At 41.3% G+C, this 15,153-nt stretch overlaps 2 protein-coding genes across 3 annotated transcripts; one reads left to right on the forward strand and one right to left on the reverse strand.

Annotated features, from left to right (window-relative positions):
• The first annotated feature begins 1,202 nt into the window (after positions 1 to 1,202).
• Positions 1,203 to 11,038, forward strand: cdh26.1 (cadherin 26, tandem duplicate 1). 2 transcript variants are annotated; one of them, XM_079226067.1, is made up of 19 exons: positions 1,203 to 1,250; positions 2,701 to 2,760; positions 2,868 to 2,960; positions 4,263 to 4,418; positions 4,523 to 4,667; positions 4,765 to 4,937; positions 5,043 to 5,171; positions 5,263 to 5,448; positions 5,537 to 5,811; positions 6,064 to 6,209; positions 6,329 to 6,559; positions 6,653 to 6,874; positions 7,397 to 7,521; positions 7,616 to 7,690; positions 8,339 to 8,410; positions 8,604 to 8,690; positions 9,274 to 9,312; positions 9,455 to 9,526; positions 10,081 to 11,038. In XM_079226067.1, exons 1-19 carry the CDS (start codon positions 1,224 to 1,226, stop codon positions 10,297 to 10,299), a joined length of 2,532 nt encoding a protein of 843 aa, XP_079082193.1. In that variant the 5' UTR covers positions 1,203 to 1,223; the 3' UTR covers positions 10,300 to 11,038. The 2 variants fall into 2 exon arrangements, with proteins under 2 accessions (XP_079082193.1, XP_079082192.1); XM_079226066.1 differs by lacking the exon at positions 1,203 to 1,250 and adding an exon at positions 2,278 to 2,587.
• Positions 11,039 to 12,360: 1,322 nt separating this feature from the next.
• LOC306743911 (stonustoxin subunit alpha-like) lies at positions 12,361 to 14,854 on the reverse strand (the record flags this gene model as incomplete). Its single annotated transcript, XM_079226474.1, is given in 4 exon segments — positions 12,361 to 12,424; positions 12,426 to 12,468; positions 12,803 to 13,984; positions 14,740 to 14,854. Coding segments are annotated over 4 exon segments (1,404 nt in total).
• Positions 14,855 to 15,153: the final 299 nt, after the last annotated feature.

Genomic DNA, 15,153 nt, shown 5'->3' on the forward strand with positions numbered 1-15,153 from the left:
GGCAAAAGATTTCACCCCCTTCTCATATAAATTACTTTTTAGTCTGAATAGGGCATACTCTGTTTTTTTATTGTATATTTCATTTTATTACATTTTTGTGTGCATTCCAGCAAAACCCGTTGACAGTATACTTCACCAGCAATATTTTAGTAACATTTCTCTGCTACTTATTGGAATAGAGAAAAATAAAATATACCGTCTATTCCCTGACTTCAAGCCCAAGTACAAAGCCCCGTGTTGTGTTGGAGGGTATTACATGTTATACTCATGTCCACCTTTTCTGCCTTGGTGATGTTTTATTCTACTGTCAGATGCTCGCTATATTTATTGTATATTTATTTGTTTAATTGTCTGGAGTTTTTCCCTCTCTTTTCTGATTGATTCTTGTTTGCAGCAGAATAAGATACAGATAAATAGAGAACGATTAGAGGTAAATACAACTAAATAAAGAATAGAAGTAGGCTGAAAAATAGAGACTATGCAAGAACACTTGAAGATGAAGATTACAAGGTGAATATACTGTACAGTGGTATGGTTCATTTTATAGTTTAATATATAAATAACTGTAAAGTATGATTAAATATAACAACCAATCAGCATTTCCTTCTGAGAGATCATGAAGAGGTGAGACATTTGGAGTGGACATTCTTTTCCTTTGAGTGATACATGACAGCCGACATGCCGAGACCTGTATGGCACCTGTAATCAGCAAGTGTATGGATTATGCTAAAGAACACAATGTGACTGACATCTGGTGTAATGAGCGTCAGGGTGGCTTAAAACTGCACCAGTGGATCAAAATTTCACAGGACACTTTGCAATTGGGCTACCGTTCCATGTGATGCAGGTCAGCCGTGAATAAGACATGGTAACCGGAGCCGAGCCGCTGGAGGGCTGTTCACCTGAGCCCTGTTTTCTCAGCACAGCCAGAAAGTCCAATAAGTTCACATAATCTTTAACAAAATATTGTTAGCTATAGAAGACAATGCACAGGTAGTTTTACATACATCATATATATTCTTTTATATTGTGTCAATATTAACATGTACAAACGCGGCATTTGTCAGATTCCTCCACACGGGGACACACAGCCTTTTGTTTGCTGCAAAGTCAGCCAACCTGTTGCCTGCAGGCATTGTGGGCTGTCTCCTCTGCACTCTTATTCAAGCTGACTTGCTCACTTGGACTATTCCCACGGAGGATATCAAGCACAGTGGACCAGGATGAGGACCATTTCCCTGCTTCTGTTGGTATGACATTCTCAATTATCTACAATTATAATAAGGCGTCATGCTATTTAAACAAGCAAATATTTGATGGACATTGAACGCGAAAAGAGTCAATGTTTTGTTTTTTGCAGTCGTAGCTGCTCGTGGTTACACGACACACATGCGGCTATTTGGTTCAAACGGCTGCATGCAAATATGGAAAAAGTGATCAAGCAAAACCAGTTGTATGTGTTGCATCGTGAAAATACAGGGCATGTGTACGTGGTAACATGAGCTCATTCACTAGAAAAAGAAAAAACACACATTGTCCCCCCTCACAGTCTCAAGCCCTGTGGTGTTTTGGCTCACTTTCTCATCTTTTGCAGTTACGCTGAAAGGCAGCTCCTTTTCTTTTAAAGTAAGAAACAGGCTTTACCTGCTTAAGTCTGAGCACATGAACTTCTTTAAAGTCTTTAAAAAGATCCCTAAGTACTTGTTTAGTTCACTGGGACATGACTTCGGTCGAAGCTGAATAGATTGCCTTTTAGGTTGGCAGGTGTCACACCTTGCGTTCCAGTAAAATGTGTCATTTGTGCCAAAAGATTTCCTGCACAAAGGTTTTTGTTAATACACACCTGGTCTAGTGAAATGCTGACTCGTAGATCAACATCAAAGTCAAGAGGGGGAAAGTATGTGATGTCGTCGCTTTTTGGCTTCATTTTCTTTCTTTTTTTACACAATTATTATGTATTATTTATGGTGTATTATTTATGATTTTAGATTTTTTTTGATATTTTGATAAAATAAATAAATAATCTTTTAATATTTTTTTTTACATTTTTTATTGTAATTGTATTTACGCTGTGTATTTACGCTGTGTATTTACGCTATGGTTTCGGAGTTAAAACACTCAGAGCATAAACTACAAAGTCAGCTTTGTTTACGGGCGGCGGCCTTTAATTAACATCGCTCTCCTTTCCTCATTCCCTAATAAACACAGGCATAAATCATCATGGAAATTAACAATAAGTGCAGTGACTCACACGCTTTGCTATTGATTGAAGTTTTGATGTATTTTCATTTCCCATTATAGCTGCCTAAGGCGTTCATTTTTTAGCGTCTGTAAGACTGATTTAATCAAGACAAAGTTACCATATAACTAAACTTATTTTCTCTCAGCTGTTACCGATATTTACTGCGCTAAACAGGATGCACTGCTCAAAGGCAAATTAAGGGAAATTGGTTGGCTAAACAATTGCAGTTCAGATGAACAGGAAGCTATAAGATGTTCCCCAGCTTCCCACGACACAGAATGAGAGAGGATAGAAAAGGAAAGAATGGTCTACGTTCGTCATGAAGGAGAGGCAGCAAGGCAGACGGTGAAACCACAGTGTTAAATGTCACACTACAAGAGCAAATTCAAAAATAAATAAAGCGTGATAAGAGGTACCTGTCATGGAGTGTTTTATGATACTTTTCTTTTCTGTTGCAGGTCGTATGCACGGCCTTGGCAGAGTCTCGCCGCGACAACTACCTGAGGCGTGCCAAGCGGGTAACTGCTCCGTGTTTGGAAATCCAAACTCCTGCCAAAAGGTTTTCCAATTCCATGTAAAAATGATTACAGTTCCATGTTTGACACGTACACTCTGGTTTCAACAGGAGCTTTTGGTGCGTTCCAAAAGAAGATGGGTTTTGTCTACAATCGAAATATACGAAGAAGACACCGGGACGTTCCCCAAGGAAATTTCGAAGGTGAGGACATCAAGTTTGTGAATGAAATAACCGACCGATCACTGTAAAACCTGATGAGTAAGGTCAACTCAAATAGTTTAAGGAAGTCGATTGCCTCGAACCATTTAAGTTAAATAACTAAAATCCTTTTAGTGGAAAAAAATGGAGTACTCCTAACTCAAGTATTTATTGTTAGGTATAATTAAGTAAATAAAGGACTAGTACCGTAAAAGTCGGGTTACAAGCCGCTACTACCTTCGGCCAGTGTTCCCGTTAGCTCCCCACTGTAGCCAGCTAGCACTCCTGCTAGCGCTCTGCTAGTTCCCCGCTAACTGCCGCTAGCTCTCCGCTAGCTCTCCGCTAGCTCCCCGACAACCACCGAAGGTAGCGGGACCAGCCTCGGCTTGACACCCGACTTGGGCAGAGGGAACGCGGGCAGTAGCAGCAACAGTGGCCAGTAGCAGCAGCAGGGAGCTAGCAGCAGCGCTAGCAGCAGCGCTAGCAGCAGCGCTAGCAGCAGCGCTAGCAGCGGGGAGCTATGCCGTCATACCGGTGCATAGCCATAACAACTGTTGTCACTCTTCGGCAGGGAGCAACATTTCATCTTCACTGCTGAGGGCGCAGCGGTCGGAGCTACTTACGTGTCATGGTTTTAACTTTCGTCATGGTTAAAACTTTATAAGAACAATTAAAAACCCACAACTAACGCTCTTTAACAGGGTAAAACACATGCGACACAACAGTTTGTGACACATACACAATTTGTAACACTAATAATGGTACATTTATAAAATTACACCGCCGGACTGCATGCTGGGTAAAGCTTACCCACTTCGTCGCAGGAAGAGACCCTTCCGGTCTGCTGGTTACAATAACGGTGTTATGGGATAGTACGGTATATATTTCTCAGTAGCTTCCGTAAATTGATGCGAATTAACGCAGAAAAATGTACATTTACATACACCTGTCTTAACGACAGGTCAAGGATCAGCTACGTTTTCGAACACATCCACTGTCTATAAAATCAATTTAGATCAAATGAGTTAATACAACACATTGGATTTGATACACATAACTTGAAAGTCTACCAGAAGTTGATCAAACTCCAAATGACTGAGTCATTATGACTGCAGTCCACTTACGAGTTCATGTTAATGTATCACTCAAGTAACTACAACTTTATATGCCATTTACGTTGGGTTAGCTTACTTCTTTTATTAAGATGAGCTAGTAGATTTTACAGTGATGCTAGCGGCTCGCTATCCCGGCTGGAGCGAAAGGAAGCCAACAGTAACAGCTCCACACTTTGCATCTTGACCCCAGATGTATAATGACAAGAAGGACATTGAGGGCCAATTGTACCGTATAAGTGGGATGGGTGTGGACGAGGAACCAATTGGAGTGTTCACCATCGACGAGAACACCGGAGCCGTCTTTGCCCACAAATCCGTGGACAGAGAGAAAAACGACCTCTTCAAAGTGAGCTGCCAATCCCTATAATGATTGATACAATTTTTTAACAATTTCTAACCATTTTTTTAACCATTAAAATGTGTTTTTCACATGTGTACCTTCACCCACAGATCACGTTTGACATCTTGAGCAAAAGGACGGGTCTAAAAATAGACAATGAACTATCTTTCAACATAGAAGTAAAGGACATCAATGACAACCCGCCGTTTTTCGAACCCGGATTGCAAGCAGACGTGCCAGAAAATACGGTGGAGGGTGAGTGGCTCAAATGACTCGTCGAACGTGCATTACATCTGCCTGCAGTCGCTTCTCAAACCCGTTCGCTCTCGTTTGCATTCCTCACTTCCTGAAGGGACTCCGCTGATACAGCTGATGATGACGGACAAAGATCAGAGTGACACGCCCAACTCTAAAATCACCGTCAGTAAGCTGTCACAGAGCCCCGCACAGCCCAACATTGAGCTGAAGCAGATCAATAACAGAATGGCCCATCTCAGGTTAAAGGAAGGATGTTTTGACTACGATGTGAGACTCACTGTACTTCCACCAATGGGCAGCTGCATTGACATGGAAACACACACACACACTGATTTGTTAATCTAAAATATCATCTTTTATAACATGTTTCAGAAAGTGAAGAAGTATGAAATCGTTGTTCAAGCAACGGATCATGGCAAGCCGACCCTCTCCTCCACTTCCGTTGTCACCCTCAACATTGTCGACAGAAACAGTCATCTGCCGACGTTCAAGGAGAAGAAGGCATCTGTTTTTATTTATTATCATCATGATTGAAGCTGCTTTTCGGAAATGATGTCTGATGCTAAAAGATGAAACTGTTCTGTCTGTCCAGTACCAGGGCGAGGTGGCAGAATCAGTCACCAAGGAGGGCATTTTAAGGATCGCGGTCGACGACAAAGACACTCCCAAAACTCCCGGCTGGCGCGCCAAATACTTCTTCATAGGCGGGAATGAGCAAGGAAGCTACACACTTGAAACCGACCCTGTGACGAATGAGGGTATTCTGAATATCATCAAGGTACTTTTGCTGCCTTAGTTAACAAAGCTAAAAGTACAAAAATACATTAAAAAAAGCAGCGTGCCTCAACTTGTGTGTTTCTTCTCAGGGGAAGGACTTCGAGCAGACGACTTTCAATAACCTGCTGATCGGAGTGGAGAATGAGGAGCCCTTGTTTGTTTGTAAAAATGGAGCCCCGGGTGGCGCGGGCACTCCTCCGTCTCCAGACACAGTCAACATCACAATAAAAATTATTGACATAAATGACCCGCCTTACTATGAGAAAACCTCGTTTCACGTGTACGTGGCAGAGGAGGAGGACCCGGGAAAGGTGTTGTTCACTCCGAAGATTAGCGACGACGACTCTGACGTATCCAAAATCAGGTGTGTGTCTGCATACTGAATTATGCTTCATTGCCCATTAAAAAAAATCTATTTCGTGCAAAACATTTTGTGTGGCAAGAACATTTTATTGTTGATTAGATATGTTTCTAAACTACTGCAAACACATCTTTGGCCAGAATTTGAACGGAAAATGACCCGACAAATGATTTGCATGCACAAGAGAAATGACTGCAATGTGATGCTTGTAGATAATATGTTCTGCTCCCCTTCCACTTTCCCTCCTGTGATTAGACATGTGCTGATAGAAGATCTAGCTGGCTGGGTGTCCATAGATGAGAAAACAGGAAAAATCACATCAATTAAGAAGATGGACAGAGAGTCATCCTTTGTCAGTGATGATGGCATTTACAAAATCGTCATCGGAGCCGTAGATGATGGTATGAAGGAGCCCTCCTGTTTATTCTCATCAAATACCAGCTGGATAATGTGATAATGAAAACGTAATGCTGAGATAAATGAAGTGGTTGTTTTTTTGTGCCTTTGCTGTGGCTTCCAGGTGAGCCTCCAGCCCAAGGTACATGCACTGTTCTGGTCCACCTCGGGGACATCAACGACCACAAGCCCAGCCTGGTCAGCAACGGCTTGATTTTGTGTGGAAACAAGGGGAACAAGGTCATGGTGGCGGCCTCGGACGCAGACGCCAAACCTTTCAGCGGGCCCTTCACTTTCAGCCTGGGGAGTGATGAAAAAGCTCTGGCGGAGCGATGGAAACTAGACCCCTCTTTTGGTCAGTGCATATCCTTCATATGAAAAAAACAAAAAAACAGAAGCGTTGAAATCAAAGTGACACTTACACGCCTCTCTTTGCATCCTTCTCCAGGTGAGGAAGGTGGGCTCATCAGCCGGACGACGCTTCCTTTTGACAACTACTCCGTGCCGCTGCTCATCCAGGACCAACAGAGCTCGGTTGGGCGTCACACCGTGGAAGTGATGGTGTGCGACTGCGGAGAGGGAGATGTTTGCCTTCCCAAACTGGCGCCCTCGTCCAGCTTGGGGCCGGCGGGCATCGGACTTCTCTTTTTGGGCCTCCTCTTATTCTTGCGTGAGTTTGGTAATCAGTGGCAACATTGACAAAAAATGATCTGAGGAAATCTTGGGGTATTTTGCTTTTATTATAGACATTACAACAGATAGACTAGAAAGGAGAAAAAGTGAGGGGACGACACATCTGTCAGTGAACTACTAGACATGAGTGAGGATTCAGTATTAATAACAAACCAAATAAATAGATTGGATTCAACCATTACAAGACATTCTTTTAATATAATCATATAATCTAATCTAGTTCTGTCCTCACATAGCTCGTGGTGACACAGCATGTGTGGAATGGAGTTGGTGTGCAAGTCATAACCTATTGAATGTGTTGACCTGAATGGGACTATACATACACCTATCATTTCAAGCCGTTCCTTCTTTTTTTTTTTCAACAACCTACATTTTTTCAAGACAGGGCTCTCTTTTCAGGAACGCCCAGGACACAATTAAACATGTACACTAACGTGTCAGCTCAAGAAACAGTATGTACATGTTTGTTTTTAAGTGTCATTTTAATGTGTGTCTGCAGTGCTGCTCCTCATCTTGATTTGTCAGTGTAGAGGGAAGGATTTCCAGCACATGCCCATGGTGCAAGATGAGGGCAACCAGACCCTGATCAAGTACAGCCAAGAAGGAGGCGGGTCCGCATCCATGGTGGGTTTTCTTAGAGGGAGTAAAACAGCGACAATATGCCACTAAACCACTCACACCTATTTTTCTACTTATTCTGTGTCTCTTTTCTCTGCAGAGTGAGCCTACTTTACTCCTGACTCCTACAAACAGTTTGGCTGTGACGGATGGCGTGAAAATGGGCACCATGCAGGTATTCCTCCTCCTCCACCATTAACCTGTCAATCTCTTTATTGTGGTTGACTTTGCCGCACGCCTCAGGCGTGTCAGTGTGGACGAAGTTTCAAGGTGTGTCAAAGAGTCTTAAAGGACTCAATAGAGAAACCGAACAATTTACATTGAGTAAACGGTCAGTGGCTTTAAAGAATGCAGCTTCTAATCCCACTGAAAAGTGGATGACTCCTATAATCCAGTTACTTTGATACTTTTTTGTCTATTTAACTGACGTGGCGACAGATAGACAGGTATGTGCACACTCATTTAATAAATTGCAGGGTTTGCGCAGCGTTGTGAAACAAATACCTCAGGGGTTGACCTTAAGCATGTGACACGATGCAAAGAAGATATACCGGATGCACACATCACATGTACAAAGCATTATTCAAGTTTGAATGTGACATGAAGTTTGGTTGTGAAACAACAGACGTATATGTGTAATGAGTTGATTGAATGGGATGTCTTAACCCGTATATGATTCATGAACCTACACGCTTCATATTCCAAGCTTTGATCTTATGGCTGTATTTCCCTATTCAAACACTTGATGCAATGCTTTGTTAAATGCATTTTTACGTGCCTCTGCTTGCAAGGTTGCTTTATTATTTTTGCATTGCTCAACTAGTCCCAGATGTCCCAGAGGCCTCCAGTGATGACCCAGGACATGGATACGTACAACAGCGTCGGGTATGGCATGGTAAGCAACATAAACCTTTTTAAATAGTCTCTTTGTGTGTGCTCGTATTTCTACACAATGAAGAATTATGATAATGATAGAGTCACGTTTACGGCAGCTGGATGGACTTGTTTGAAGGATTTAAACAATAAAGTGGCTTACTGTGATAGCTGCAGACATGATTTAACGACCTTACTGTACATGTCCTCTACAGATGACCTCTAACATGACCTCTAACATGAACTCGATGGGCTCGCAGTGGCAAAGAGACACAATCAGAAGCCAAGGAGGGCAGAGCAGGGTGAGTGATTACAAAAGTTGCCTCGTTGCCTTTTTTTGTCACGTTGCTCTTATAGATGTGTTTTTGGAGAAAATCAGCAACCTCCTTAAATCCACAAGGGGGCGCCACCCTATTGGTTGGACGCTCCATGAGCAACACCTGATGTCTACCGTCTGTGTTGCACAGATACTTGCATTGAGTACCAGCAGGAGGCCTTTTCTTCCCAGTTGTTTGCATATTTGTCTGTTTCTGTTCTTTACAGAACGACAGAGGTTTTGAAAAGACAACGACTAATAATGGTCTATCTTCATGTGTAAATACAGCAGTTTTTAAATATATAACTGGTTAAATGATCGCATGTATACACACTTACACACACATACGTGATTTGCAGTTCTATTTCATTTGATTGCGTAACACTGGGATGTGTTTCTCTACCTTTACTGATATAAATGAGATGAATCATGATGCAGGTTAAAACATTTTCTTTGTAGCATGCTTTTTTTTTACTGAGTGGCAACTGGTTCCAGTTAGTTTTTAATCCACACGTGGCTGTAAGTGAGGATCCAGTTAAGACTCAATCTGTTTATTTCCTTATTTTCAGTACTCCACATGGAATTCAAACATGATGAACACCTATAAGGTAAATAGTGCCCTTCATTGAATTAGTATATTTTAACTTCACTGCCAACACTTTCGAATGCATGTACACTGTTTTAATTAAGTAGTAGGAAGCTACATGTCCGTAATACGTTTGCCTGTAACGTCCTCCTCTCTCTCAACAGGGAGGCGCCTCAAGATACACCCGCTCTGTGAGCCTGAGGTCCAACCAACACATTGCAGACCACATCGACCGGGTAAGGACACACGTTGCAGCGTCTTTGGATAACAGTGCCATGAGCCGAATGGACAGTCCGCGGTTGTGTTGTAGTGAATGGGATTGAATTGAATACAGTTTGTAACATGGATGAAAACAAAATCACTATGAAGTTCTTTTGAATCTGCTTCAAGCGATGAAATAAGTAGTAAGTCAACTTTAACTGGTCTCAATTTAGTCCTGATGCATGTATGACGTGTATAAGTAAACATGCACATCAGTGAGAGGATCGGCTATTTCTATAAAGTTATTCTTGATGAAACCACCGGGTCGGATTCACCAGAAACTTCTTCAGCTCAGATCCCAGCTGGGGTCCACGACAGAACCAGAACCAGGACTGCATACGGGGGAAGACGGTCAGACCCCTGCTGCAGTAAAATGAGTGGTTTTCTAAAGGGACTCAGAAACACTGCCTTCTTTTTTTCACAGGGACCGCCAGAATCAACACAAAATGAAAGTTCATGAACATAAAATGTGTGTATTTTGGACAAAAATGACCCAAAAATCATTTTTTCTGATTCCTCAATCCCACAGAGAATGTACGAGATTGATGATCGCCCTGTTTCCCGGCCGGTGTACCAGCCCCACGAGTACGCCTACGAGGGAGAGGGCAGCAGATGCCAGTCGTTGGACCAGCTGTCACTCAGCAACCTGGGGGATGATCTGATGTTTCTGAATGATTTGGGGCCAAAGTTCAAGACCTTGGCGAGCATCTCTAACCAGACAATTAAAGAGAAAAACATACAGCTTTGAACGGCCACTGCTGGACGGAGATTTTTATATGACGAAAGTTGCTCTTCGCTTGCGATTATGGACTGATCTGACTGGATCTTTGGAGAAAAGATTGTACCGCAATGCTTAGATGTTGTACTTGTGCATTTCAGACTTAAACATCTCACACATTTAGTCAGACGTTGTGTGTCAGCATCCATCCACGAAACAAGGATTATGTGGTATTTGGCCTGCCTAAAGATGTAATTGTTGCACTGAACAAACTGTCATGCTTTGGTGGTTTTGAAAGGTTCGGGTTTTGACAGCAACTGGGTGTGTTTGCTCGTGGTTTTATTCGCTAGTGTTTGAGGGAGTGATTGTTGACATGTTGCCAGTGCTGTAGGTTGAGTCAGGGTAGTATTTTTCAAATATGTTTATGTTGTAAAGCTGTATGTTTTTCTGTGGGAACTGGACTATTTCATAGTATATAAGATGTTACCCAAACAAAGAGAACCCTTTTGTTAATAAGAACCAGCAGTAATCGGTCATTAGCCAGTGAAACTGTTCCTAAGCTGAGGTACCGCTGTTAATGATCTGATACAGGGAGGTGGAGTTTATCCCGTGCATCTGCTGTCTTAAACGTGGATTCTTTGAAATGCTGTTTTTGGGATGAAATGTGCATTTGCCATCACTGAAGGATGTGCTGGTAGCAACCTTTTAGGGTGAAATCTTTTTACTTTTTATGATTGAAAAAATCTCTAATAAAAATTTACAAAAACAACATACTGTACTGTAGTTGCAACCAATGTTTGGGAGTAGTGAACACATTAAACTAGTAGTTGTAATACATTTTGCAGTAGCTTGCTGGTATATTCACATCTGCATAGTGATTGAAGTAGTTAATTTACTTTTGATTAATTTATGTAATTAACTACCGAAACTACAAAATGGGGCTAAATGAAGCTAGATGAAGTGGGTTTCTTTTCTGCCATGTGACTTTTTTTGTATTAGCTTCTTTTATATTGTCATATCACATGCAATTGTATCTTCTTTTTTAATTTTTTTTACCAAAAAAGCAGCTTGTGTGTGTGTGTGTGTGTGTGTGTGTGTGTGTGTGTGTGTGTGTGTGTGTGTGTGTGTGTGTGTATATATATGTATAAGTATTCATCGGGGGCCAAGAAAAAGAGATTAGGAGGTAATTATCTCCTGGTAGAAAGCAATGCTAAGATTAGCAAGCTAGGCTAACTAGCTTCCCCTTTTCAAACTATCTTCTCGTTTTGTGTTCTTTGCATTGAAATATGAATGTGTTCGAGATCCAAAGGAGACCTTATTTGTACCTTTGCTACAAGCATTTCTTAATATAAAGGAAACAGCACACAGTGGTGAAGTCAGGTTGCCATTTTATTGAATATTATGCTCCAGAAGAGAGTACACATATCCAACAGGTGTTACTGTGTCTCTGCAATCTGACATTATTTCACTTCAATAAACATCATCAATGTTTGCAACAACATTATGTTAATACTGACTCTTTTTACATCAACTATGCATTATTTTCCAACATACATGTTTTTTTTAATGTAAAAACACATGGGTAAGTGCCTTCAAAAAGGTGAATTTAAGATATGATGTAAAATCGAGAAAATGACCCCCGACTCCAGAGGGTTAAGGTACAGAATTAGTATTAAGCCAAGATAACTATTTTCAAAATACAACACAAAGAAGAAAAGAAACAAATGCTAAATTAAGCAAAGGCACTTTCCCTTATTTCATAACATAATCAACATGATATAATCACTAAAATAAGTTATGCAAGTTTTGACATGAGTTTTGATAGTATATGTCAACATGTTAGTTTTGACAAAGCAATAATAATCAGGAATAAGAATATAATTAAAATGATTAAAACGTGATTTAAAAATAAAGTTGAAACTGATTGTGAAGCACAAACCAGTCAGATGAACAGAACAAGTTCAAGTTAACATGGGATGTTACTTTACTGTGTAAACTTTTCTTGTAAACCCATCTCTCTATTAACAGACCAATGATGTAACAAGTCAATGATCGTATTCAACTGGATGCAGGTAGACATAGTCGTGTTCATCATAAACATAGAAGGCTGGGTAAAGCTGATTCACTTGTTGCTTTCTTGTTTCCATCAGACAGAGAGGTTGTCTGCAGTGTTTGGGTCCAGGGTGAGATCACAGCAATCTGATGGAGAGACCAAAACAAATGCATTAATTATGATTGTCAAGCGGGTTTCTGTAGGACAGTAATTATTTTGACTCAAAAGCATGATTAAACTTACGCCAGATCAGATCTCTTATGTCTATTGTTGATAAAAATAATTTTCAGCGACCACAATGCCCTTCTGGTAACAGTAGACAGTTGCTCCTTCGTACTTCTCATTTGGAAAGGCTGTGATGAGGAAACGGGAGGTGCTTTCTTTCCCAGGTGAACTGACATGCAATTGGAATTGTTGTGCTTGTTCTCTCATTCTGGGAAAAAACTTCCTCTGAGTAGAACCACTGGTCTTCATTGGTACTCCCTAATTTAGGGAAGTCCAAGTAGGCAGCCATCTCATCAAGGAAGGCATCCCCCCTTTTCATGGATGTGAAAACAAAGCACACAACAAACTCTTTATCGCCAGCAAGAACCTCTCTGTCCAGCTCGGACTTATTTCGGACGATCTTTGCTCCCTCCATCATATCTACACAGGATCTGATGACGTTGATTTCTCTCTCTTTACCTTGACTGAATGGTGAGTTGTCTCGGTCTTCTAGGATTTTTTCTGCTGAGCTCTCATCTTCTTTACCTTCACGGATGGAGGGGAGTTTCTTCTCCATGGTCTGCTGGATGTTAGATGCATAGTACTGACACACTTTTTGGAAGGTTTCTAACTCTTCTTGAAGAATTGGAAAGTTCTCTACCACTCCGTCTTCCAGAGAATCCTTGCATCGCATTTGTATTTCCCTAAAATCTTCAAGGGTATTCTGCATCTTCCTCACCAGTTCAACGCTGATCTGACTCTTCAGCTCAACAGCTTCGAGATCCAAATTATTCAGTGGCATCAGCCATACCTTCACTGGGACAGCATTCTCTCCTTTTTCTCCCAGTAGCTGTGGAAGTTGCACATAGGTCTTCACTGCATCTTCATATGTTGCAGGGTTGCTTTCAAGGATGAAGTCTCCGATGAATTTGCAGGAGAATTTATCAGTCAGGGTTTTTTCTTCATCAGTCAGCTTGATGCCAGCGTTCACCCCAACACTAAATGAGGGGATCTTCTTTACCACAGCTTTCATGTTGCCCTGGATGTCCTGAACGCTGCTGGCCTCTATCTTCTCACTGTCGAACACAAAGAAAGCATTTGCCCCATAGACGATGCCCGTGACTACATGTGTTGCCGAGCTCTTCTTAATGACATTCATTTGGTGGTGGTCTGTGGTGATATGGTCCATCCCTGACAACTGTTTGAAGTTGGTGGTTGATTTGTACTGACACGTCACTCTAATCTGATTCTTGAATTTCTTCTGATCATTCAGATACTTGGCAGATCCTTCAACTTCAATCAGTCCACTGAGGAAACTGGCCTTCAGAGAAGCGTCAACATCCAGCAGAGAGGACTTGGATTCAATGGAGTCAGATGTAGTAATGTAAAATTCACTGCTGGGTTGAACGTTTTCAGTTATCTTCCCTTGTAGAGTTTCATTGTCCCACAACGTCACACCTTTAGAAGTTGGAAAACATAAAGCAGGAGGACCATTTAGTTAAAGTGAAGTAATTTTATCAATTTAAAAAACAGAACGAAGAAGCCACGGTTAAGAGGCAGAGGAGGTTATATATAATGTGTTTTTCTACTCAAAAATTCTGAAAACCAAGTAAATTATGACGGCAGTTACTACTAGTAATGTTCTACACGTTTTCAGTTAATTTGCTAATCTTAAAATAATGTTGCGGTCTTTAATCCAAGAAACACGGACAAATTCAACAAGAATAACAACAATTAAATTGTCTTATTTGTCACAAATCAGCTACTACTACAGCATGCTTCCTTAAAATTGTTTTGGAATTACAAAGCATTCAATAATTATTTTAACATTGAATAAGAATGTTAAAAAGGTGAGGATTAAATAGTGAATTGGTTTCAAAGTTCCTTTAAGCAAAGCTGTTATAGGCAGACACATTAGAAATATTTTGAATAAGAAATGTAATCTAATGTAATGTGTGTGTGTGTGTGTGTGTGTGTGTGTGTGCATGTGTCTCTTAGCCCGAACTAGTTGACTTTACTAGAAATTCGCGTGGAAACCCGTTGCCTCAAACCATTTAAGTTTTTACACATGGAAGAACTAAACAGGTCAAGTTGTGTTAACTTAGAACCTTAAGTGCTACAGTAGACATATTTAGGTCCACGTGTGTTGTGGGTGTGTGCGTGTCTGTGTCTGTGTGTGTATGTGTGTGTTTCTGCTTCTTTTCATGACTGACTCGTCTTCCTCTCAGCGTTCCAAACACAAGGCTTGAAGATAGCAGCACAAATGAGGCTGAGAGAGAAGAGAGGACGACAAACCAGGGAGACCAGAGACATGTGCTTGTTGGACATCATCTATGGAGCTGAGAAAGGGACATTTTGCCATGGCAGGAGGCAGGACCGGCTCCAGACAGCCACGATCCATGGAAACTTGAGGCGAGGAAGGCTTCCGGAAAGAAGTAGAGTTAGTAATGTGCTTTGAAGAGACAATCATTTATCCAGAAGGAGAAAAAGAAGAGGAGGAGAAGAGGAGAGAGGAGAGAAATAAGAGGAGAAGAGGAAAGAGGAGCTCAGTGTATCCTAAGATGTCCCCCAGCAGTCTAGGCCTAGACTGAGGTTCCTCTCTCGATCCTACTATGCCCTGAAGAGAT

This window comes from Taurulus bubalis, assembly GCF_910589615.1.
Source record: "Taurulus bubalis genome assembly, chromosome: 11".
Lineage (NCBI taxonomy): Eukaryota > Metazoa > Chordata > Actinopteri > Perciformes > Cottidae > Taurulus > Taurulus bubalis.